The sequence below is a fragment of the Oreochromis aureus genome, linkage group 4 (genome assembly GCF_013358895.1).
Source record: "Oreochromis aureus strain Israel breed Guangdong linkage group 4, ZZ_aureus, whole genome shotgun sequence".
In the NCBI taxonomy this organism is placed as follows: domain Eukaryota; kingdom Metazoa; phylum Chordata; class Actinopteri; order Cichliformes; family Cichlidae; genus Oreochromis; species Oreochromis aureus.
The window spans coordinates 30,637,623-30,660,834 of record NC_052945.1 but is presented as its reverse complement, the minus strand read 5'-3'; the positions used below and the strand labels follow the sequence as shown (position 1 = coordinate 30,660,834).

Sequence of the window (23,212 nt, the reverse complement as noted above, 5' to 3'; positions counted from 1 at the left end):
GTTTTGAATGTGAGCTTCTATAGTAGCAGCTTCTTCTTTGTAATCTTTTTTCTCCACTCCTCATTATTCACCTCCCAGTGTTCAAACAGTTTGACTTAGTAAAAGAAGAACACTCCTTATCCACTCCATCCATCAAACCCACCCTCTCTCCGTTTTATCACCCCTCTCCACCTGCCCTGTGGCATCCCTCCATTTGTCTAGTGAGGTCATCCCTCTGTTCCATCTAATCCTGCGAGGTGCTCATCTTTCTGCCCCCATTTAATCCGCCTGTGGCCCCTGGCTCCAACCACACATACACATACACATGTGCATGCTTTTGCACACAGACTTGCAGTTATTCTTGTATTGTATAGTCAGACTCTCAGTAATTCTCACAGCATGCATACACGCATAGTCATTCAGATAGCACACATGCACTCATTGTGCCACGCCGCCGCTCTCTATAAAACTGCCCTTGTCTCTGTACAAAAGCCATTCTGTCCGTCCCTGTCCCTCTGTTTGCCTTTGTCGTCTGCTGATACCCCATCATCACACAGGTATGTCTCGTCTTTAATTAGATCTTTCTGGGGTTTTATTCTCATGAGTTAGCATAATTAAACAGTTAAACAGACCATTAAACATCATAGAGTGCAATTTTTATGGTCTTTGTTTTCTAATTGAGAATTGATTTTTCTGGAGTTTTTTTTCCTCAGTGGGATAATAGAAATAAAACTAAATTAAACAACACAGTGCAATTTTTGCAGGCCAGCTACTGTCACTGTAACGGATGAGACTCATCACCACTGGTCATTCTTTCCCGTGTCAGTATGTTCAAGGAATGTAAACATCCCTGAACGCACCACAAAGGAGAAATCATTAAAATGCGAATATTAAAATCAACAATTCAGGCCAGATAAAATAAATGGAAAACATGACAAGCTTAAATGTGTTAATCTGAGAGAAAAATCCAAATAAATTTCAGATTTGTGTTAGCCAAAATCTCCAAGATGGATTCCTCAAAAAAAAGCATACAAAGACAGCACAATTAAGTCTTCAAGGAAATGTCAAAGGTCATCAACACAACACGGTTGTTGTATAGCTTCTTCAGAGTTTGCTGTCTGACAGCTAATTAACTCTTATGAGTATGTGTGTGCGTGTGTAGCATACCACCATCAGCGTTGTTGCTTCGCGGTCACTCTCAGCAGCAGACACAGTTGCTGATAGTCTGATATCAGACTGGTTCATTTAGCACTCAGATGAAGTACTTAACAAGTGTGCACAAATGTGCTTGTGGTACATTTCCAGCAGTTACATCATGCCTGTTTCTTTCATCATCCGGTTAGTCACTCTCCAGTGTTTTCAGGCCTGGATTGTTGAGTAGAGCCTTTATTTCAACAAAACAAACAACACAGTGAGAACTTGCATGTTCTCCCTGTGCTTGTAGAGGTTTCTTCCAAGTATTTTGGAATTTTTCCCACATTTGGAAGATATGCATGGATTTGAATTGGACATGAAATACTGTATGACTGAAAATGGGGCTTGTTGTCTAAAGTACTTTGGTCAACAAGACTAAAAAGTCATCTCATTAAGAAATAAAGTTACACTACATTACACTAAGTTGGACACATACCAGCACCTAAAAACCACTGAAGCAGAAATGTGCTGACAAAGACGGATACAAGCCTGTAGTAAAAAAAAAAAAAAAAAGCTTTGAAAAAAGTTGTTCTGGAATCAATTTTGTTTCCATTTACAAACTGTTTTCCAAACTCCAACTTCCAAACTCTTTTGAGTTTGACCACACAATAGCTCATACTCACAATAAACTGTAAACAATAAAATGATATATTGTGCTGTGGGCTGTGCATGGCGCACACACACACACACACACACACACACACACACACACCTGTTGTCCTTGACTAAAATTAACCCACTAAAGCCTGTGCTAGTTGCCCACTGAAACTTGACCCTTCTCCAGATCCCCTGGTTTACTTATCCCCCCTCCATTCAGTTCCAAATAGGCACTTTCCAGCTATACCGGCAAGAAGTGTTGAAATACAAATATTTAATTAATCCAGTTGTCATTTCTCTCATTACCGTGTGTCATAACTTTATTCATAGGCTTCACTGCTGTAAAAAAAAAAAAAGCCCTCTCTGGTAAATTAGGAGTCAAAACAATTCATAATAAAATGACACTACCTTTCTATGTGAATGCAGAGTGAGGGCAGCACACACTCTGGGTCCACTGGGGCTCACACCTGGGTCCCCGCAGTGTGAGCACCAGATGTGGCCTACAGTCACAATGGAACCAGTTAACCAGTTAACACTTTTGTTATTCTTGCAAGAAAGCACAACACACTCGCATAATGGGAGAGGGGAGCTTTGCTTAATTATACAATGGGTTTCCCATCATAGTACTTTCAGACACATGGCTTTGATACAAGTTTACATGGAGGTTAAAACATTTTTCTGTCTCTCTGTCTGCACACCAACAATATCTCATGCTCAGTTCCTGTTTTCGTTGTTCCCCGACTTTCAAAAAACACGCTGTTCTAGGAAAATATTATTCATATAGTTCATTTGAATCCATGAGAAAATCTGTTTGAATTAGAAATGGCTGTAAAAATCAGGTGGTACAGCTGCAGGAAATGTCACTTCACAAAATGAATGATATTAATGAAGCTCTAGGATTTTACATTCCTGATAACAAGTATTTTGAACAAGCAGTTGCTCTGCAGCTCTATTTAAAAGGTGTTAATTAACCAGAATTATAAAAGCATTAAAATAAAAGCCAAAATGTAAGTTCGAATTCATTAAAAATGAATTTTAATGAAATGCAATCCAGCTTTATTCCATTTGTTATTTTACGCAGTTAACCCCAAAGACACACTTTTAGAAGTAAGACAAGCCCCAGTTTTATGCAAATACTAGGAACATCCCATAAGTGTCTGTTATTGGGAATTTACTGCAAGTTGTGTTATTTTAATTAACAATCATGATGCACATCATGTGTTTTGTAATAGAAGGATGTGTAATATTGTTTTGGATGAACATAGCTAACAGGGTGGACAGGAAGGACATTACATGAAAGGCCCCTTCATCCCGGATTTAATGAATGATGTGGACACGGGCACCAAACAAGGCCTTTCTGCTCAATTAAAAGAGTAATCAAAATCCCAGAAAAGTTAAATTTCCTTTCCACATGAGTGTGTGGAATTTGCTTTCAATTTTGGATATACCAAATGATTTGGAGGTGTACTTTTGGCATATGGTCTCTCTTACTCTATGCCAAAAGCACACCTGGCTGTGTCTTGTGTCTGAAACTCATTGGTTAATACGCTCCAGCTCAAGTTTGTTTAAGTGGGACTGAATCTTTATACTATTTTGATTTAATGAGTCCTGTAAGAATAATTATGTCTATCCACAATAGTGGTTTGGATCAGTACGTTTCTGGAACTTATATATCATGCGGTAAGCTAACATGTTGTTAGTGTGTATAAAGAGAAATTGAATGCCTTGCTGCAATTCTGAATGCTGCGTCAGATTCATTTACTGGCCGTCCTTCATCTGTGTATACACATATACACAAAGTGAGGGGGTGAGTAACAACATGTGGAAGAGTTCACACTTTAAGATGCAGCATTAAAGAGCTGAGGTCTGCACCACACAGGGAAGAGAAAGCTTAGAATAATTCCTGCCTCCTTCAGTTCAACTGCACAAGGCCATAAATGGTTCAAGATGACAGGAAGAGGAGCAGGCCACAAATAAAAACAGAAGAGGTCATGTAATTTACTTATTTATTTTTAAATTGTTAATCCATCAGTCAACCTACAAGGAACATTTTTCACTCTTTGAAGCTTCATGCCAGAAACTCAGTCTGTTAAAACTTAAAAAATAAAAAATAGATTGGAAATGAATCGCACACTCTTTCAAATTCTCTCACAGACTATGTTTATACGACAACGACCAAATGTGCTGAACATTGTCATTCCTAAATTATATTGTTTTATTGGTCAATTTTCACATTTTCATGGGTTGCTATCTTAACATACCTATTTCAAAGTTTCATCAGAATTCATTCAAAATTTTTTGACCTTCTTCTCGCTGAACTTCTGAACCTTGGTAGTTATTCGGCTGCTTGCAAATGCCCACCACCACCTTTCCAATCCACACCCGCTAAACTGTCAGAAGCACCACTGAGAGGGTGCACTGAGGACAAACATCAAGAGAGAGAAGGGAGACACTAGAAAGTGAGAGAAACCCTATCTCTCCTGCTCTTTATGTGTTTGACCCCTGTCACATTCTCACCTGTTGACACTCCATCCATCTCCCACGTGTCCCCCTGCCAGGAAGGTGTCAGCGCACACCCACTGTGAATGTTTGTCTCTGTGCAGGGTTTTATGTCAGAACAATGGCAGCTCAGATGGATAGTGTATGACTAAAAGCGTCACGATGGGGATTGTGTATTTTTCTGTCTCCACAGAGACGTTAGTCACCTGTGATTGAGTGAGGATGACAACCTCATATATTTAAGCCTGCAATGCATCATGTCACAATAGGTCGTTTCACTAGCAGGGACCCATCCTTGGTAACAATGAGGGATGAGGAAGTGTGAAATAGTGCTGCGGTTTGGGGAAGGCCTTGAAGGGGACTGGCGACGGCTCTCGGGCCGGGCAGATCCCCATGTACTAACGGGAAATGAATGGAGGAAAGGAAGAGAGGAGAGGAGAAGAGGAGAACAGAGGAAAAAATGGGGGGGGGAGGGGGGGCATGAAAATGAGAACAGCAGGTATTGGAGAAGGGGGGTTTTTATAGGCTGAGGTCGGAGGGGGCGTGAAGGAGGAGTGGTCCCGCTCCTGAAATTCATATGATATCTCCACTTGTTTCCATAGTCCAGTAAAAGCAGATTTTTTATCTGTTAGATATATATATTTATATATATTAGGGCTGCCACAAACGATTATTTTGATAGTCGACTAGTCACCGATTATTTTTGCGATTAGTCGACTAATCAGATCATGCATCGATTGGACGTAAAACTTACAGCTTGAAAATATGTTAAACGTTTATTTTGTGACCCAGAAAGAATAATAAGAGTAATATTAAAACTAACTAGCTGCTGCCATTGTTGACAACTGCGCTGGGCCGCACTATGAATTCTGGGACACAGCTTCTTCTTCTTCGGGGTTTAACGGCAGCTGGCATCCTTTACATGCACTGCTGCCATCTTCTGTTTCAGTCCGTTATTACACTTTTAAATCCTACTACTTATTCCTGCGTCTTTTGTGATCTTACAAAGCTTCAAACGACGCGTCGACTATTAAATCAGTCGTCGACGATTATGATGGTCGACGTAATCGTGACTAGTCGACTAATCGTGGCAGCTCTAATATATATGCATATTTGTTTCCTTCATGTATGACATATGGTGTGCAGTTAAATATCAAATACAATCAAAAAAGGAAATCTTGACAACTGTTTAAGACTTAATTATTTTTATCTTCCCTCTTAAAACAAAATATAGAAAGAATTCCCTGAAAGTAAAATGGCACAACAGAAAAACAATGTACTTACTCAATGCTTCTGACTGTTTTAAATTTTAAATCCACAAACCGAGCAGCACAGTGTTCACAGACAGCTGCTTTATTTTAAACGTCTACAGGACAAGAACCTTATTTTGAAATTTCACGTTTCACCTCTGGTAGCCATTTAAAAACTTGTTGTTTCACTATTAAAGTTTCATTTTTCTATCCATTTTCATCGTCCAAGATAAATTGTAAAGTTTTTGGACCTCCCTGTGTGTTTGCTTGTTATAATTCTGGGCAGCCTGTTGTATACCATCAGTCTCCATGCTAAAGTACTGAAGGAATAAAGGGTTCCTTTGTCCTTGTAGGCTCTGCTTTAAATGGGGTAAATTCAGGATCATTGCAGTTTGTTTTTTTTTATTGACTTTGGCTCAGGAAATAGAGTAAGTCAGTTGATCCCCGGCTCCTCTAGTCTGCATAGAGTCTGAGTGTGTGGGGCTTGAAGTAAACACAGCTCTGGTTGCTCCATTAAAGTCAAAAATGGGACATAAGTGCTGGTTCATTTTTCCATTTCCCCTGACTTTCAGTTTGCTTTTGCTCTTTTTCTGAAAGAAATTCAGCAAGACTAAATTTGTCTGATCATAATTTTATAGAACCTTCAAGAAACGAACAATATGATATATTAACAGTAAATAAAATTATCTCTAAAGACACTAAAGGCCAAGTTTGTATGCAAGATGTTGTTTTTAATGATTACATTCATATATTTCACTGATCAGGATTTATCTTTACAGAATTTAAATGTAAAAGTTATATAAAAATAAAATACCAAGAATTAAAATAAAAATCAGAACAACAGTCATATGTGTTCCAATCAACTGAACTGTCTATACAGAAGTTACCAGCCAATGAGAACGCAGTGCTGTGATACCTGCCTATGTGGGAGGTTTGTGTCAGCACTAGAGAAACTGATCAGTAACAAAAAAGTTGAAAATAATGTAATCAAAGTAAGATGATCTATAAGATTATACGAGCGTCTTTGTTTGGCTTTTAAATTACTTTTATTCAGTTTCAGTTAATTGACTTTTATTTCCTTCTAGGGAAATCGTATTTAGTCATTCATTTTAACATGAGATAATAATGTTTTCTTTTTAATAATAAAAAATTAATCACTGCGCTCTTTTTTATAAAAATGCATTAGTTAGTTATGCAATCAGTTGGAAAAAATCTTTTGCATTGATGTTTAACATCTTGGCGTCATCATCCTGCATTTTCATTTTGTTGCAGGCATGTCAGACGCAGAAGAAGAATACGAGTGAGTGGAAGAGAACTTACAAGAGTTTTTCATTTGATGTCACCTCTCAGCTTTTACACTAGTGTAAATCCATGAGCTGACATGTCTATTGATAAATATGGTTTTTCTCTCATCCTTTTTCTCACGTCTCCAGGGAGCAGACAGTGGGTAAGTTCAGTCAGATCAGTCCATATCAGGCACAAGCATAGTGCAGTAAAACCATTATGCCTTAAAAATATACTCTTTGAATTCGAGTAAGTTAAATGTAAAGACCTCAGTAAAAACTTTCCTGATTAGCTTATGGCAGTGGTTCCCAAACTGTTTTTGCTAGGCCCCCCTTTGTTTTACAAGAAAAATGTTCGCCCGACACTTTGGGAACCTCTGGCTCATGGTGTCATTTGTAACATGATCATTTTGTCCATTATTGTTTCTGTTGGTGCCAAAAAAGTCAACAAACCAGGGTTCGCTTTACAGCAGGCCAACCCTGTGTTGGTTTGTTCACAAGACATGTCCACCTTTTAAATACACGCCATATAATCAGCATGGGTCTTTAACGTGGACAAGACACATTAAATCAGACACATAGTAATATAGTGACTGTACTATTGTACACATATCTGACTTGGTCTTTATATTTGTTTTCCTTCTCCCAGAGGTTGAGGAGGAGCAGGAGGCTGAGCCTGAGCAGCAGGAGGAGGAGGAGCAGGCGGAGGAAGATGGAGGAGGTAAGGTGTTGGAAAAACTGTTTCCATTGTGAATGGATGAGAACTTTTCTCAATCTCCAGAGATGCTCTCAAAGAGTTGTTCAAGCACTCTTATTCATAAATGTGCGAGTTGGGGATGAACTGACCTATCAATTTTCCCTGTGTCCTTCTTTCCCTTGTTTCCCAACATTGTTGGCTAATGTTCTGCTGTTGTTCTTATGGACCATCAGAGCAACAAGAATATCAAGGTAGGGTGATTGCACACCAGCTTAAGTCTCAAGTTTACCACATTTCATTTCATTTATTAGTCACTCACTTATCAGCAGACTGAAAACTAATAAATGATTCAGAGTTAGCCCTACACGCTAGTTTAGACACCACTTGTATACACACACACCTACCTATCTAGCTGTATATACACACACACCCCTATCTATCTGTATACACACACACACACACACACACACACACACACACACACACACACCCCTATCTATCTGTATACACACACACACACACACATATATGCTTGCTGTTGCAATCTGTGTTTTAAAGGAGCAAACACTCAAAACAGAAGTTAAATATAATATTTATTTGTAGAGTGTGCCGTTTAAAGCTGCAGTAATAAATGTTGCTTTATTGCTTTATTGGATCAAGTTATGTATAATGTGACAAGCTTGGCTCATAACAACAAATGAACTGGGAATTTTACAAACTCTGCAATTGACCTGTGCTCCGAAATTTAGTGACTTTCAGTTCATTGTTGGGGTTTTACGGACCACAACTTTACTGTAAGAAACTTTTTACTGTCCAGTACCACATAGCAGTTAGACAAGTTAGCAGCTAAGTGTAACCACTGTGTAATTAGCAACTAAAGCTACAGAAGCTGTCCTTAGAAGCTGGGTTTGCTTGATACAAATGGATAGAATTCATTTGAATACCAGCTGGATACTTATGACATGAAAGAAGCACATTACTTCAGTTTTAAAAGCTCAGTAAAACATCATAATATTATATGAAGCTTTTGTTTTGGAAAATGTTTTCCTTTTAAAACTTGTACTGTGTTGTTTTCATTTCATCATCTGGAACTTCATCTGGAAATATTCTGGTGTTCATTATTACACGCAGTGCAAAGTGTATAGATGCGTTTCCTGCGTTTCCAATTCAACCTATGAAATCAGTTTGACCTCAGAGAACGTTTATGAGTCAAACTAAAATGCAAAAACATCTGCATTTTGCAATAATGAATGCTCGCAGAATATTCCAAAAGGCTACATTTCCCACAGCCACCATGTGCCAGTGTAGAACTGGCTCTAGTTGCATGTTGGGAAATGACAGTTTTAAAGCAATAGCTAAGCATTTTGGAATATGTGCTTATTACTTGGATGCTAAGAGTTAGATGAGATGGTTGATAGAACTCCATGTTTTAGTAAAAGCTACAGCTAACAGCCAGTTAGCTTAGCCCAAGAGCTGGAAAAAAAAAAAAAAAAGCTAGCTACCAGCACCACTAAAATGAGTTTATTAGTGTCAACTTACAGAAACATTGTTTCCACGTTTCCAGTCTTGGGTGTATATTTGTATTTACAGTACAAATTTAAATACTGTAATCCAGGTATTAGCTAGAAAGGTAATTGGTATATATTCCAAAAATAGCTAAAGCTTGCAGCACCAGATATATCCTGGAGCTTCTTCTGGTCATTTCACACCTCTTTTCCCATTCATTTATCACGTTTTTTTCCTCTATTTTATTTATTTATTTATTTATTTTTTACTTTCTCTTGTTTTACACTTCCTTCTTCTGGATCTTTACAACTTCATTTCTTACTCATCTGTATTTTATTCTTCTTTCAACTTTTGTTCCCACTGTTTTTCCTTCCTACTACTTTTTTTGGTTTCTGCCTCCTCTTTCTTGCTTTCCTCATGTTCACACTTCACCCTCAATTAACCCTCCTTTGTCATTCCATATTATCATGTTACCATCCTTCCATGCTTCACTGTGTCTTTATGTGGATGGTCCTTCAGATCAAGATGCCCAGGAGGAAGGTGAGATCTAGTAGGCGTGCAGTTCCCTGAAGTGGTCACACTCATCACTTTCTTCTCAAGTTGGCACCGAATTTACGTCATTAATTATCTAACACATTGAGAGCAGGTTGACTTTTGTGGTTCTCACTGGACTCAGCAGTTTTAACTGTAGCCTTAGGAAACTACATAACATAGCTTTCAAAGTTATTACTTTCCATTTGCCTCATTTTCTGGTAAAATCTTCCAAGACAGCCTAATACAAACTAGCTGGTCAAATTCATGTAGCGGTTTAGTGTACCCAAGCCAAGGTTTTTTAATAGTATTATTTCACATGTTGTTATAACATTTAAAAAACCCGTGTTGCATTTCTTTCTCACTCACATGCTTGCTGTGTATTAAATGCAACGTTTGTATTTGACTAACGACAACCAGTCAGTTGTAAATACTTTCTACTCATATAGCCATTTGTTTTATCTTTGTCTCTCTTTTATTCAGAAGAAGAGCGCCCCAAGCCCAAGTATGTTCACTCCATCTGTTTTTCTTTTGTGAACAGATGTTCTCTGTTCATTTAAAGAACTGCTGTCTCACTTTGACTCTCTCTTGTATTCTTTACCTTCAGACCCATGGTGCCCCAACTTGCTCCCCCAAAGATTCCTGAAGGAGAGAGGGTGGATTTTGATGTAAGTCACAAACATGATATTAAACCAAAACATCTTTATAATAAATCCACGGCAGACCTCACCACGTTTTCATAATTTTCAGCACACTTAATTATTATTTCACAAACTTGGCTGCAGCTCTCCTGCTGCCAGCCACACACATTACCCACAACACCCCCACACCCTCAGGATCCAGTACTTTAAACAGAGTGGTGTGATGAGCCGATGCAGCTCCGGTGCGTCAGCTTCTACTGCAGCAGTGCCGCAACCACGCCTGCCACAATCTTTATATTCCCCATTTTTTTTTTTTTTTTTTTTTTACTTTTCACTTTTAAGTTGGCAAACACAGTCATCTTAATCTTAATCAAGTTTTAATTTGGAATTATTTCTGTTTCCTCTACCCTCACTGTCCTTGCATATTCTTAGCCTGTAACCGGATCCAATCCCTTTGCCAAACGCATGCCAGCTAGGGCACGAATAAGTTTGTTAATAGCGATAGATTTGGATCTGAGACTTGCTGCTGTTTTAGATGTGCAAATTCACTTTAACGCTGTGTACATACTCTTGCAGCATTTTAAGGGCATTTTCTTTTAAGCGCTGTGGCTTAGATTGTTCTTCCACATCTGAATCGAAACTCAGTGTGTAATATTATATCTTTCTATTCTATGAATACGGTGTTCCTCAGGGACTGGTAGTAGGATCACATCTTTTTGTGCACTTGCGTCAAATTATACAATGTTATTTATTGTTATTAAGCCATTAACATTAATCTTCCTGTTACATTTAATTATTCCTGCAGCCTGTAGTCTATCTAAGATCTATCAACAGATGTTACATTTTCTGAAAACTGTAACTGTCCCAAGAATTTCAAGTTTGTTTTTCAAATAGTTTACCCAGTTTCTGGCCAGTACAGCACTGTAGTGCAGCTGGTAACACTCTTTCCTCACAGGAAGTAGATTCTTGGTTCAAACCAGCTGGTTTAGACCTCAGTGTGTGGTCTTTGCATGTTTTATCTTTCGTGGATCTCCTCTTGATAGTCTCTTTGAAAGTCAAAAAGAATGCATTATGGGTCAAGTGGTTGTACTTGACCCAAAATCTTTTTCTAAGTTACAGAAATATTCTTCTTCCCCCAGGACATCCACAGAAAACGTATGGAGAAAGACTTACTGGAGCTACACACTCTGATCGATGTACACTTTGAGCAGAGGAAGAAGGACGAGGAAGAACTCATTGCTCTTAAGGAACGAATTGTAAGTTTACTTTGCTACCAACACCTCTCAAAGCAGTTAAATCCAACAAATGAATCATGTGTAGGATAAATGCTTCTTCTGTGTTGTTCTTAATATTACATGTTTTGCTGTCCTCTAGGAGCGTCGTCGTGCAGAGAGAGCTGAGATCCAGAGGGTTAGAGCAGAAAAGGAGAAGGACAGACAGAACAGAATTGCGGTAACAAACTTACACTCTGACATAACTGTAAATATTTAGAGTGAAGGCATTTCCAGCTTTTCTTTAAAGGTCAAGTAGACAAAGCTAATAGAGTTAGCCAAATTGTGAAATTACCTTTAGTATACGGTGCTTCATAATTTTAAATTATTATTGTGTGCCAATTTATTGAAACATAACATAAGACAAAAGCAAAGTTTGTACAGTTCTAATGAGCTTGAAAGGTAATATTTGGTGTGACTACTTTATTTGGTCAATACGGTTTGAACTCTCTTAGGTTTTCTTGTCATTTCTTTAAGTAGTTTTAAGGAATAGTTCTCCAGGCTTCTTGAAGGATATTCAAAGCTCGTCTTCGGATGTTTGTCTGCCTTTTCCCCCCGTTCTCTGTCACGGTGATCCTCAGTTAGCTTGCAAGTCAGATGCATTCCAACAGTTTTAACATGGTGGATCAAAATCTGACTGTACTTTTCTACAATCATAATTCCATCAATTCTGACAAGATCCCCATCACCACTGGCTGTAATGGAGCCCCAAAGCATGACAGACACTCCAGTGGGTTTAACAGATGGGCTGTAGACCCTCACTGTAGTACCTTTCTCCTGACCTCCTTTATACTTATCGAGAACAGTTTGAATCAAAAGTTTCCCGTGAATCCATCATTCCATAACACCCATTGCACTGATTTTTATTCCACCAGCTTCTTCATCTTCTTCTCCCCGTTGCCCACCCTTTTCTTAAAGTGGCTTCATTACAGCAACTATTCCACAGAATATTGTGCAAAAATACATTTTTGTGTCCGTCAAGATTTGTTGCCTTTAGTATTTTTTTAGAGATTCAACTAAAGAAATGAGAACAAATGTGTTTTTGCAACAGGCTGATAGAAAGCTACAAATACTAAAGATACAATTAAAAAAATTATGCTGACTGTAGATTATGTGTAGAGACAACCTAACTCACTGTCTTTTTTATGATTGAACGTGCTATATATCAGTGTGTAGTGGCAAAACCCTGACCTCCAAAAATGGTCAGGTACAAGAACTTGACTGAAAATAAACGATATCAAACCAATGTCTAAAGACATAGAGAACTGTTGTTGAAGACCACTTGGCTCCTTGGAAGCAGAATATAAAGAAATGAGGGGTTACTCTAGACCAGAGGTCTCAAACTTCAGTCCTCAAGAGCCGCTGTCCTGAATCTTATCCATGTGTCCCTGCTGCAACACACCTGAATACAATTAGTAGGTCATTAACAAGACTCTATAGAACTTGACTGCATGGTGAGGAGGTGTCAATGGAAAATTGTACTTAGTAGTCAGTATAAGCTTTTAATGATGTAAGTTTGCATATGATAGAATACTGTATGTTGACCTTTTGATGACTTAGACTGTTGTCCACTACAAGACTGTTTTATAAATTCTTTCTCACAGCGATAATAGCTGAACAAGCAGGAAGAGGAGAGCTGGACACTTTTATCTGACGCTCCCTAACAAGAAGAGAGGCCGCGTCTTTCTGTATCCCACAACACACACACACATACACCTGAACCACTCTTATCTTCACTCCCTGCGCACCAACTTTCCTCTGCCTATGAATAGACGTATTCACTGTTGTATTATTTTTGCATATAAATAAAGACAAGTGCAAGAACAGAGCGCTGATCACAGGGCCCCCACTCTGTTGTGAGCGTTCTGTGACCGCCCTTGTATACAAGTGAAAACCACAGCGTCTGTGTGTGTTTCTACCCTTAGACTCTTAGCTGAAGAAGTGTCTTTAGAATAAATCTCTTGACAGGAGGCAACCCCTAACCCTACTCAAGTATATGTAAGTGTTTGGAAGAATTTATCAAAGTACTTTTATTGCACCATGTGCATTCACTCACGAGCTGCTGTAACATGAATCAAATAGCTGAAATGCCACTTCAACATGCAGTCAAGGTCTACAGAGTCTAATAAACTGCTAATTGTGTTCAGGTGTGTTGCAGCAGGGACGCATGGAAAAGGTTCAGGACAGCGGCCCTCGAGGATTGGAGTTTGAGACTTTAGCACAGTACTGTATGTTTTGAATTAAGAATACCAAATGTCCGTTCAGTTCTCTGGAAATTTTACCACAGCGTGCCTCTCAGGTCAGCCATACAGTTTCCAAATGTGTTTCTGGCTCAATTTCTGTTCATCTGACAGGAAGAGCGTCACAGAAAAGAAGAAGAGGAGGCCAAGAAAAAAGCTGATGATGATGCAAAAAAGAAGAAAGTGCTGTCTGGAATGGGGGCGAACTTTGGAGGCTTCCTGGCCAAGGTAGACAAATGGCTGTTGTCAGTCTGAGGTGTGATGGTGATGATGAGATATGGAGAAAGTGTTTACATATAGAATAACTGTGAAACATATGTGTTCTGTCCCAGGCAGAGTCGAGGAAAGGGAAGCGCCTGACAGGCAGAGAGATCAAGAAGAGAACTCTGACTGATAGACGGCAGCCACTAGCCATCGACAGTCTGAGAGAGGACGGGCTAAAGTGAGTCTCCTCCAGTTGGGACTGCAGACACCCAAGTAGTGATTATAATAAAATAACTACTATAACTTCACTATAAAGCAGCCCACCTTTTCTTAAAGCATTTTCCAGAAACTCAAGATAGTGATGATGCAGCAATAATGTCACGATTTCAGCACAATGATTTAATGTATTTATAAAGCTCAAAGATCCAATGAATGAGTGGTTTGTAGAACCATTTCAGCAGAAATAAATGATTGTCTTGTCTATATGTATGTAGCTTAATCAGGCAGCAGGTCACAGTTGATAAAACTGGGTAGCTAAGTACCAAATTAGCTAGATTAATTAGACAAATCACAGTCGCTGACTACAAATGTGTAGCCTGCTACAAAAAGTAATTCTAACTATTTTTCACTTAAATGACTTAAAGCAGTCAACCAACCCCCGGGCCACGGACCGGTGCCAGTCTGTGAGTCGTTTGTCCGTCAGTCCGTGAGTCGTATCGGGCCATGAGAGTTAAGGCTCGGCTGTGAAATTTATGGTTTTCAGGGTTATTAACTCAGTTTCCCTGGGGCTTTTCGTGTGTTGTAGTTGTGTGTCTTTGTTTGAAATAAATATTTACAAGTTACTATGGCGCCCAGAGAGCATTAAGGGGCAGAGAGGAGGACGTTACTGTCAATGTTGTTGGCGCATTTCAGGAGGACGCTGCTAATAAAGTTACACAATCACACAGTGAATTCGCTTTTATTATTAAATTTACAAAATACCACAGTTTGTGTCTTGGTCATATCATTTTAATTTGTTGTATTTATCCATGACATGGATAAATACAACAAACATTTGTATTTTGACATTAAACCACAGACATTAAACCGGTCTGTGGCGCAAAAAAGGTTGGAGACCGCTGACTTAAAGTAAAGGAAGATCATTTTTAACTTTACCAACTCTGCGTTTTAGGCAACGAGCCCAAGAAATGTGGAACTGGATCTACCAGCTGGAATCTGAGAAGTTTGATTTCATGGAGTGCATGAAACACCAGAAATATGAGGTAATACTGCAAACTGACTTCTCCACTTTAAATGTCAGACGAACCTTTACCCTGGCAGTTTTGTTCTTTCCACTGTGCATATGTTAGTGAACATTCTAAAATGGAAGGCTTTCTGTTTCATCGGCTGTGACATGAGGTCGGTTATGTAAATTAGACAAGTGGGATATCCACAAACCTCAGAATCTTAGCTAAAAGGTCATAGAAATAATTTCCCCTAGGGATCAATAAAGTATTCTGATTCTGATATAAACCATTTCCATGACCACCAAAAGCAGTGAAAACAACAAACCATTAAAAGAGCAGTTACACAATTTCACAAAATTGACATAACACACAAACAAGTGAACCCCGTGTTCACTCCGACCACGTCTAACCAGGCAAACAACTAATTTTCTAAAAGCCAACATCTCACAGATTTCAAAACTGCAAGTTTCAAGCTCTGACCAAAGTTCAGCTGCAAAAGAAGACCACAAATAAAGTGCTGTATACAACATCTCTCATCCAAACAAAGATTATTATGAGCCCTTTTTATCTACTGCTAAGTGCTTTCTAGCTCACATTCACAGTCCAACAAACCCATCAAGAGCAACTCGGGGTTCAGTATCTTACCCAAGGATACCTTGACATGCAGACTGGAGTAGCAAGGGATTGAACATCAACCATGGTAGATAAAGAAAGTAAAGATTAAAAAAAAAAAAAAAAAGCTCAATGTGTAAAAAAGAAAATTTGTATACACGTTTCAGCGTTTTACTCTAAACTCTATTTAGCAGAATATGTTAATTGTGTTTCTGTGTGCCTCCTGCAGATCATTGTGCTACTGAACAGAATCCAACATGCCCAAAAATTGTGAGTACCTGCTTTTGTAAAATATAGTCAGATTTTACTCTTGTGTTTTCTTCCTGTTTTTTTTTTTTTTTTTTTTTTTTTTTTAAATTATCTCTGTTCTTTGTCCTCCAGCAAAAAAGGTCACGGCAAAGGAAAGGTTGGCGGTCGCTGGAAGTAAATCTGGGAAATACCAAAAAGGAAAACCACAGGACAGATGGCAAGGGAGAAAAAAATGAAGTCACTGTGGGAAATAAACATTTCTTCTCCATGCTTCTCTAGTATCAGAGCCTTTCTGCTTTCATTTTAAGAATGTGGTAGATATTATATCTCACTGCAAATTGACAATAAAATATATGCACTGTGTTTTGAGTAGCATCTTGAGTCTGCTTCATTTGTTTTGATTTTGCAAAGGCATGTATGCGTATTATGCGGAGCAAGACTAATTAAACCATTGCATTTGTTATGATTCTGCTGCTTGTGGATCACACCTTCATCTGTTGTCAGTTCTCTTATATCTACATGGATAAATAAGCATAAATAAGCACATAATTTTACTTAATTTTGCTACAAAATGTTTATTAAGCATGGTTGTGAGACTCTCTGAGAAACATGAGGCATTTCTTATTGGTCCATCTTTTTACAAATCTACAGCAGTGACTGAGAGGAAGAGCCGTCAGATGAAAAATGTGAATGTTTAACAGCCTTGGTGATAGGATATGAATGTCAAACTCATGTATTACCAGTGAAACTCCTTTCTGCCAACGTAAACAAACTTTAATTACACATTTAATCCTGGAGATATTTTCTTATAAGAAAAACACAAGCCTGTTTTTCTTCGTGATAAAGAAATCTGTCAGCACGATTCTTTGGGATTAAGTTGTAAGAAATAAATGTGTAAACTCCAGAAAAAGTTCTGGTAGCTCATTGCACCGACTGTGTTATAATTATAAAACAGAGTTTCGAGTTTATAAAAAAAGCTTATAACAAAAAGAGTTTTGATCATTCACATTTTTTCCTGACTTAAAGAAAAACTGTCGGAAAAACAGGAACTTTTATGTCATTTAATTGTTTTGGTTTTTTTGTTACTTAATTACTTTGGTATGTAGTATGAATGTGACATGCTAGAAGAAGAAAATGTACACAGACAAAGAAATGGCAAGCTGTACAAGCCCGTGAGTTAACAGGAACAGGAGGGGAACAATTGTTGCAGTTCATGGATCTGGGCCAGATTATAAGGCAATTTCCAAATAATCTGAAGTGCGTCATTGTACTGTGAGAAAGATTAGTAGATATTTGAAAATGTTTTAAACTTTTAAAACAGTTGCCAAAATTAATCCATCAAAGGCTGAGCCGGGGGATTGGAGGCATCAGTCTGCCAGATGCAAGACTGGCCTGAGGGAGTCCTGCAGAAGCAAGGACCACAACAGAGCAGCCTGCTATGGTTGGCCTGCAAGATGCCTAGGTGACCACGGAGACTAAGGCTGCTGCTGAGGGGCACCCAGCACCCACTCCCGAAAAAGGAGCTGGCTGCTACACTCAGGCTGTAGCCCTTAGAAGGTGGACGACATGCTGTTGCGGCACAGGGTCCCCAGAGCCCTGCCTAACACCAAGACTTAATCGTGGCCTGACTCTGTTCCTGGGGAGCTAGCCAGAGGTGTCCTTAGGACAGGTCACAGCTTTGAAGAAAAGGATGGACATCCTCCTCCTGACAACCAATCTTCACTGACTCCTGCCCAGGGCGAGGGCAAGGGAGTGGCAGCTGGAGGATGGCCAAACAACAGATGGGGGAGCGTCCCTGCCCGAGGGCCCAGACACTCCGCCATTGCTTAAGAGACATCCACCTTCCTCACCTTGCACAAGCATCCAAGACAGGAGAGGAGGGCTGGTGGTCTAGCAATCTGAAAGTAGGTGGCCAAGCTTGATATGTGACCCAATGGTTCATTCCTGACAGAACAGGTGACGCAGGTAGAGGGACAAAATGGATGCCGAATTGGCTATTAGACATGGGCCTGTGCAGCCTATCCAGCAGGGAGTCTATAATCTGTCCCTGCTAGGACATGTGGCCTTCCTAAGGATGGAGGTAGTAGGAGCAAAGAATGGGGCGAGGGCCCACCGGGAGAAGTGGCCCACAGGCAATCTGCTCCTAGCTGTGCATGTTGGAAAACCTAATACAGGCAAGTGACCACCTGTGCAAACCAGCAGGGGCGGCAAACTGCCTGCACACCAGGTCCTTAAAATAAGGCAGCAGCGGCACATGCAGCTGAGGGTGCAAAAGCTGCGTTGCATCAAACCTGGAATCCACCCCTGCATGTCGGGAAGTGGTTGGCTGACATGTTTAGAGGCAAAAAGGCGAGCATGGGCCTCTATTACATGCTGGTAATATGAAGCAGTCCATGCAGGACTGAGCTTCCCTGGTCAGCATGACATGTTGATAGCCTAAGCATAATACACATTTATCATACCCATATTGCAAAGGCATACAGATGCCTCATTAGACACAATTATGGCACATTTGGACCACCATACTCGCAAAGGGGCAGGGCCAGCTCACACAAACACACACACACACACACACACACACACACACACACACACACACACACACACACACACACACACACACACACACACACACTGATTTCCCAACTTCCAAAAGCAAGTCACAAAATGCTAACTTTTGGTAGCTTTGTTACCATCCTTTGCAGGGGTCTCTGCTCTCCAGGAGTTCACTCTGTAAGTGGAGGAGGGATCTAGCAGAGGTGGAGGATGAACTCAACCTGGCTGTGTATTATCTCATGTAGGTTCCAGGGAACGGGGCGGCCTACCAGAGTCAGCAGGGGAGCTTGCTCAAAGGAGGAGGTACTTTGCCCCCCCTCAGTCCTTCCCTCCCCATCCCCAACTGCCTCCCTCTTTCCGCTCCATCATACCAACACACATGCAGGGCCTTGAGGTACAGGTGTGTCACTGAGGTGCATGGGAGGCATTCCTCCTCTGTCCGCTCCTGGCCACCTGTTCCTCAATTTTATTCCACAACCTAGACATCCACATTACTTACACTCTCCTAACACTTATATATAGGGCCTTGGGGGTGAGCACACTAAACGGCATCCAGTGGACGGTCTGTTTATTCACCCTCACTAATTTTTGATGGAGATGAGAAGAATTATGACCTGTGGGAGACAAAATTTTTAGCACATCTTAGACCAGCAGTCCCCAACCTTTTTTGCGCCATGGACCGGTTTAATGTCAGACAATATGGTAAGGTGTCGCGGATAAATACAACAAAATAAAATGATACGACCAAGACAAAAACTGTGGTATTTTGTAAATATAATAATAAAGGCAAATTCACTGTGTAATCGTGTAATTTTTTTAGCAGCATCCTCCTGAAATGCACCAACAACACTGAGAGTAACACCCTCCTCTCTGCCCCTTAATGCTCCCTGGTCACTATGGTAACGCATAAATAATCCTTTCAAAATAAGATACACAACTACAACACGGGAAAAGACCCAGGGAAACAGAGTTGACGATAAAAACCCTGAAAACCATAAATTTCACACCTGAGCCTTAACTCTTGCAGCCTGGTACCAAAGGATTCACGGACCGGTCCGTGGCCCGGGGGTTGGGAACCGCTGTCTTAGACTACAAGGTCTAAAAGACACAACATGGAATACTAATGGTGAAGACGAGGACGATGAAGATAAGAATGCCCAGGCCTGTGCAGAGTTAATCACTTTTGATGAGAGAAGTTGCCGATGATAGACACAAGACAATGAAAATATTAAGAGGCTATTATGCTGGAAAAGGTAAACCAAGAATTATCAGCCTTACTGAATTGACTTCTCTAAAGAAAGTAAGCTGTTAAAGTGAATTGTTAAATGTTTGTCATTTTTATGCTTACCATCCATTTATACATTGTTTAACTGAGGGGCTGTAGTGTTTTATTACAGACATCCTTGTGAAGGTCCTTTTGATGTAAGCTTCCTGCCCAGCAGGAGGCCACACACACACACACACACACACACACACACACACACACACACACACACACACACACACACACACTCCTACTTACATATAAAAGTTCACACATATACATACAATGCCTTAGAACCATGTGGGCGTTGCTTTGCTGTGTTTTGTGTGAACTGTCTCTCAATAAAAGGCAGCGAGAGGAGGCCGGATTTGGGGTCATTTTCGTGCTGGACACAGATGAGGCCTCCCTTGCGCAAGTAATCGATCGATCGACCGTCTTGTTTTCTTTCATGATGAATAAGTCTCTAGAACTAGCGGGGTTTGTGGGAACAGACCCAACATAAGCAGTGAACAAGTTTGCTGGAACAGGACATGACATGACTATTTGATAGAAAACAGTTTCCATCAGAGTCCTGCAGATCATTGTGTTTACACAAGGAAAACAAGAAAAGACAAAGTGATCCTCATCATATGGGGTGATGATATTATTATTGCAGCAGGTGAAGAAAGTGTTTTAAAAACTGAAGGGAATGCTAACTGCAAGGTTCAAAATGAAAGATATGGGTAAACTCAAACATTTTCTCAGTGTTGATTTTAAGCAAACAGAAGATTGTGTGAAAATGTCATAAGAGAGATATGTAGGTAAAATGCACGAGAGACTGTAAACCAAGATCAACTCCTTATGAACAGTTGAACTACAACGATGATGCTGAGAAAATGAAGAACGCCAAGATGCACAGAGAGGCAGTAGGTAGCCTTATTTACTTGACCTCTTGCATGCGACCAGATTTGAGTTTCGTTTTAAGTAAGCTATGGCAGCAATTCAAAGAACCAACTTTGGAACATTGGGTTACCATAAAAAATAAAAAAAAAATTGGGAGACAAAACATTGTGCTACAGGAAAAGTAACAAGGATCTGAGAATACAAGCTCACGGTGACTCATTGAGAACAAAGAAGCAGCCAACTGTTGCCTTATCAACTTGTGAGAGAGAGTACATAACTTTGGCGGCAACAACACAAGAATGTATGTATTTGACACACCTGTTGCAAACCACGTATGTGCATCAAAAGGGACCACCAAGCATTTGAGGACATCAAAGGAGTATAGCGTTGGCAAAGAATCCTGTTAACAGGCAGAGCTGTAAGCATATTCATAACACATGTGGGGGGCAACTCGAAAGAAAGGCAGACCTGAAATATAAAAGCGGGGTCAGAGGTCCAATGTAACGTGATATTTGGATGCAAATTATAATGTGATATTTATATCACATTATCATATAGTAGTATCATTTCCTACATTCTACCAATACAAACAAAATCAGCAGAATTTTAAGCACTGGTTTAAAGATAAAATAATTGACCTTAGTTGACCCTGAAGAAGAGGTCAGAGTATCATGATGTTTAGATTCTTCATTCCTTATATCAGAATCGTGTTTATTGGCCAAGTATATGTGCAGAGAAATACAAGGAATTTGGTTCCGGTAGATGGTTGGTCTCAAGCACAGCAATGTAAATCACACACACACACACACACACACACACACACACACACACACACACACACACAGAGCTGTGTAAACCAACTATAAATAACTAATCTAAACTTATATACAAAAAAAATACAGAAATGAAATGAGGTGGAATGAATACTACAGAATGTACATAAGGTGCAGTTGCAGTCTGGCAGTGGGAGCAGTGTGACAGGTCAACTATTTAGAAGGGAGATGGCGAGGGGAAAGAAACTGTTCCTGTGTCGGGTGGTCCTGGTCTGCAGGCTTCTGTACCGTCTGCCAGAGGGCAGCAGATCAAAAAGTCTGTGTCCAGGGTGTGAGGGGTCTGTGATGATTTTCCCTGCCCATTTCCTGGTTCTTGAGACGTACACATCCTGGATGGAGGGCAGGGGGGCGCCGATGATCCTTTCTGCTGCCCGTACAGTCCGCTGCAGTCTGCTCCTGTCCTGTTTAGTGGCTGCACCACACCAGACTGTGATGAGGAGCACAGGACAGACTCAATGACTGCAGTGTAGAACTGGATCAGCAGCTCCTGTGGAAGACTGTACTTCCCCAGTTGTCTCAGGAAGTACATCCTCTGCTGGGTCTTTTTGAGGATGGAGTTGATGTTGGTCTCCCACTTCAGGTCCTGGGAGATGGTGATACCCAGGAACTTGAAGATCTTCACCAGGGGTCCCCAATCCCAGTCCACGAGGGCCGGTGTCCCTGCAGGTTTTAGATCTCACACTGGATCAACACACCTGAATCACATGATTAGTTCATTACCTGGCCTCTGGAGAATTTCAAGACATGTTGAGAAGGTAATTTATCCATTCAAATCAGCTGTGATAGATCAAGGACACATCTAAAACCTGCAGGGACACCGGCCCTCGTGGACTGGGATTGGGGACCCCTGATCTTCACAGTCGACACAGGGTTATGCTGTTTGTATATCAGGGGTGTCCAACTCCAGGCCTCGAGAGCCGCTGTCCTGCAGGTTTTAGATGAGTCCTTGATCCAACACAGCTGATTTAAATGACTAAATCACCTCCTCAACATTTCTTGAAGTTCTCCAGAGGCCTGGTGATGAACTGTTCATTTGATTCAGGTGTGTTGACCCAGGGTGAGATCTAAAACCTGCAGGACACCGGCTCTCGAGGCCTGGAGTTGGCCATCCCTGTTGTATATCATGCCTATATAGGCCATCTGCTGCGACCGGTTGGGGTGAGAGAAGCAGAGGTGGGACCAAGTCATTGTTTTGCAAGTCTCAAGTAAGTCTTTATCCTGAAGTCACGAGTCAAGTCTCAAGTCACTGGTGTAAAAGTCCAAGTAAAGTCACAAGTCTGAAACTCTGAATTTCAAGTCCTTTCAAGTCTTTGAAAAAAGAAAAAAAGAATGTTGCAATGACAAGTTAAATGTAAATAATAAACCATGTTTTAAAAAAAAAACAAACAAACACGTCTGCGTTTATCTCAACACATGATGAAATAAGTGAACTTACAAAATATACACAAGGTAATTCTGAAATTGCACCTCTATAAAATACAGCTCAATTCACAGAATAAACATTCAATGAAAAACACAAAAGCAGAACTTCCTGTTCAGTCAAAAAGTGTTGCGCTTTCCACAGTACAAAACAAAGAACCATTGCAGTAAATTTAGTGCAGTGTGATTAGCATGTCCTCTCCCTCTCACCTAGTCTGTTTGTGCAGATATGAGTTTGTCTCTGTCCATGTCTGAGTAACAGAGCGTGTGTTGTGTGTT

At 40.2% G+C, this 23,212-nt stretch overlaps 1 protein-coding gene across 4 annotated transcripts; it reads left to right on the top strand.

Annotated features, from left to right (window-relative positions):
• The first annotated feature begins 436 nt into the window (after positions 1 to 436).
• tnnt1 (troponin T type 1 (skeletal, slow)) lies at positions 437 to 16,354 on the top strand. Of its 4 annotated transcripts, none has more exons than XM_039610775.1 (15): positions 437 to 536; positions 6,792 to 6,819; positions 6,953 to 6,966; positions 7,452 to 7,523; positions 7,733 to 7,750; positions 9,525 to 9,545; positions 10,023 to 10,041; positions 10,144 to 10,204; positions 11,317 to 11,433; positions 11,552 to 11,629; positions 13,803 to 13,916; positions 14,021 to 14,130; positions 15,064 to 15,154; positions 15,960 to 16,000; positions 16,112 to 16,354. In XM_039610775.1, exons 2-15 carry the CDS (start codon positions 6,794 to 6,796, stop codon positions 16,155 to 16,157), a joined length of 828 nt encoding a protein of 275 aa, XP_039466709.1. In that variant the 5' UTR covers positions 437 to 536; positions 6,792 to 6,793; the 3' UTR covers positions 16,158 to 16,354. The 4 variants fall into 4 exon arrangements, with proteins under 4 accessions (XP_039466709.1, XP_039466708.1, XP_039466711.1 ...); XM_039610774.1 differs by having other exon boundaries at positions 10,020 to 10,041; XM_039610777.1 differs by lacking the exon at positions 9,525 to 9,545.
• Positions 16,355 to 23,212: the final 6,858 nt, after the last annotated feature.

Bases quoted from the DNA above. Each gene is read 5' to 3' on its own strand.
- tnnt1 (XM_039610774.1), top strand. From the start codon at position 6,794: ATGTCAGACGCAGAAGAAGAATACGA. The intron at 11,630-13,802 runs GTAACAAACTTA...TTCATCTGACAG, and splicing joins ACAGACAGAACAGAATTGCG to GAAGAGCGTCACAGAAAAGA. The intron at 14,131-15,063 runs GTGAGTCTCCTC...TCTGCGTTTTAG, and splicing joins CTGAGAGAGGACGGGCTAAA to GCAACGAGCCCAAGAAATGT.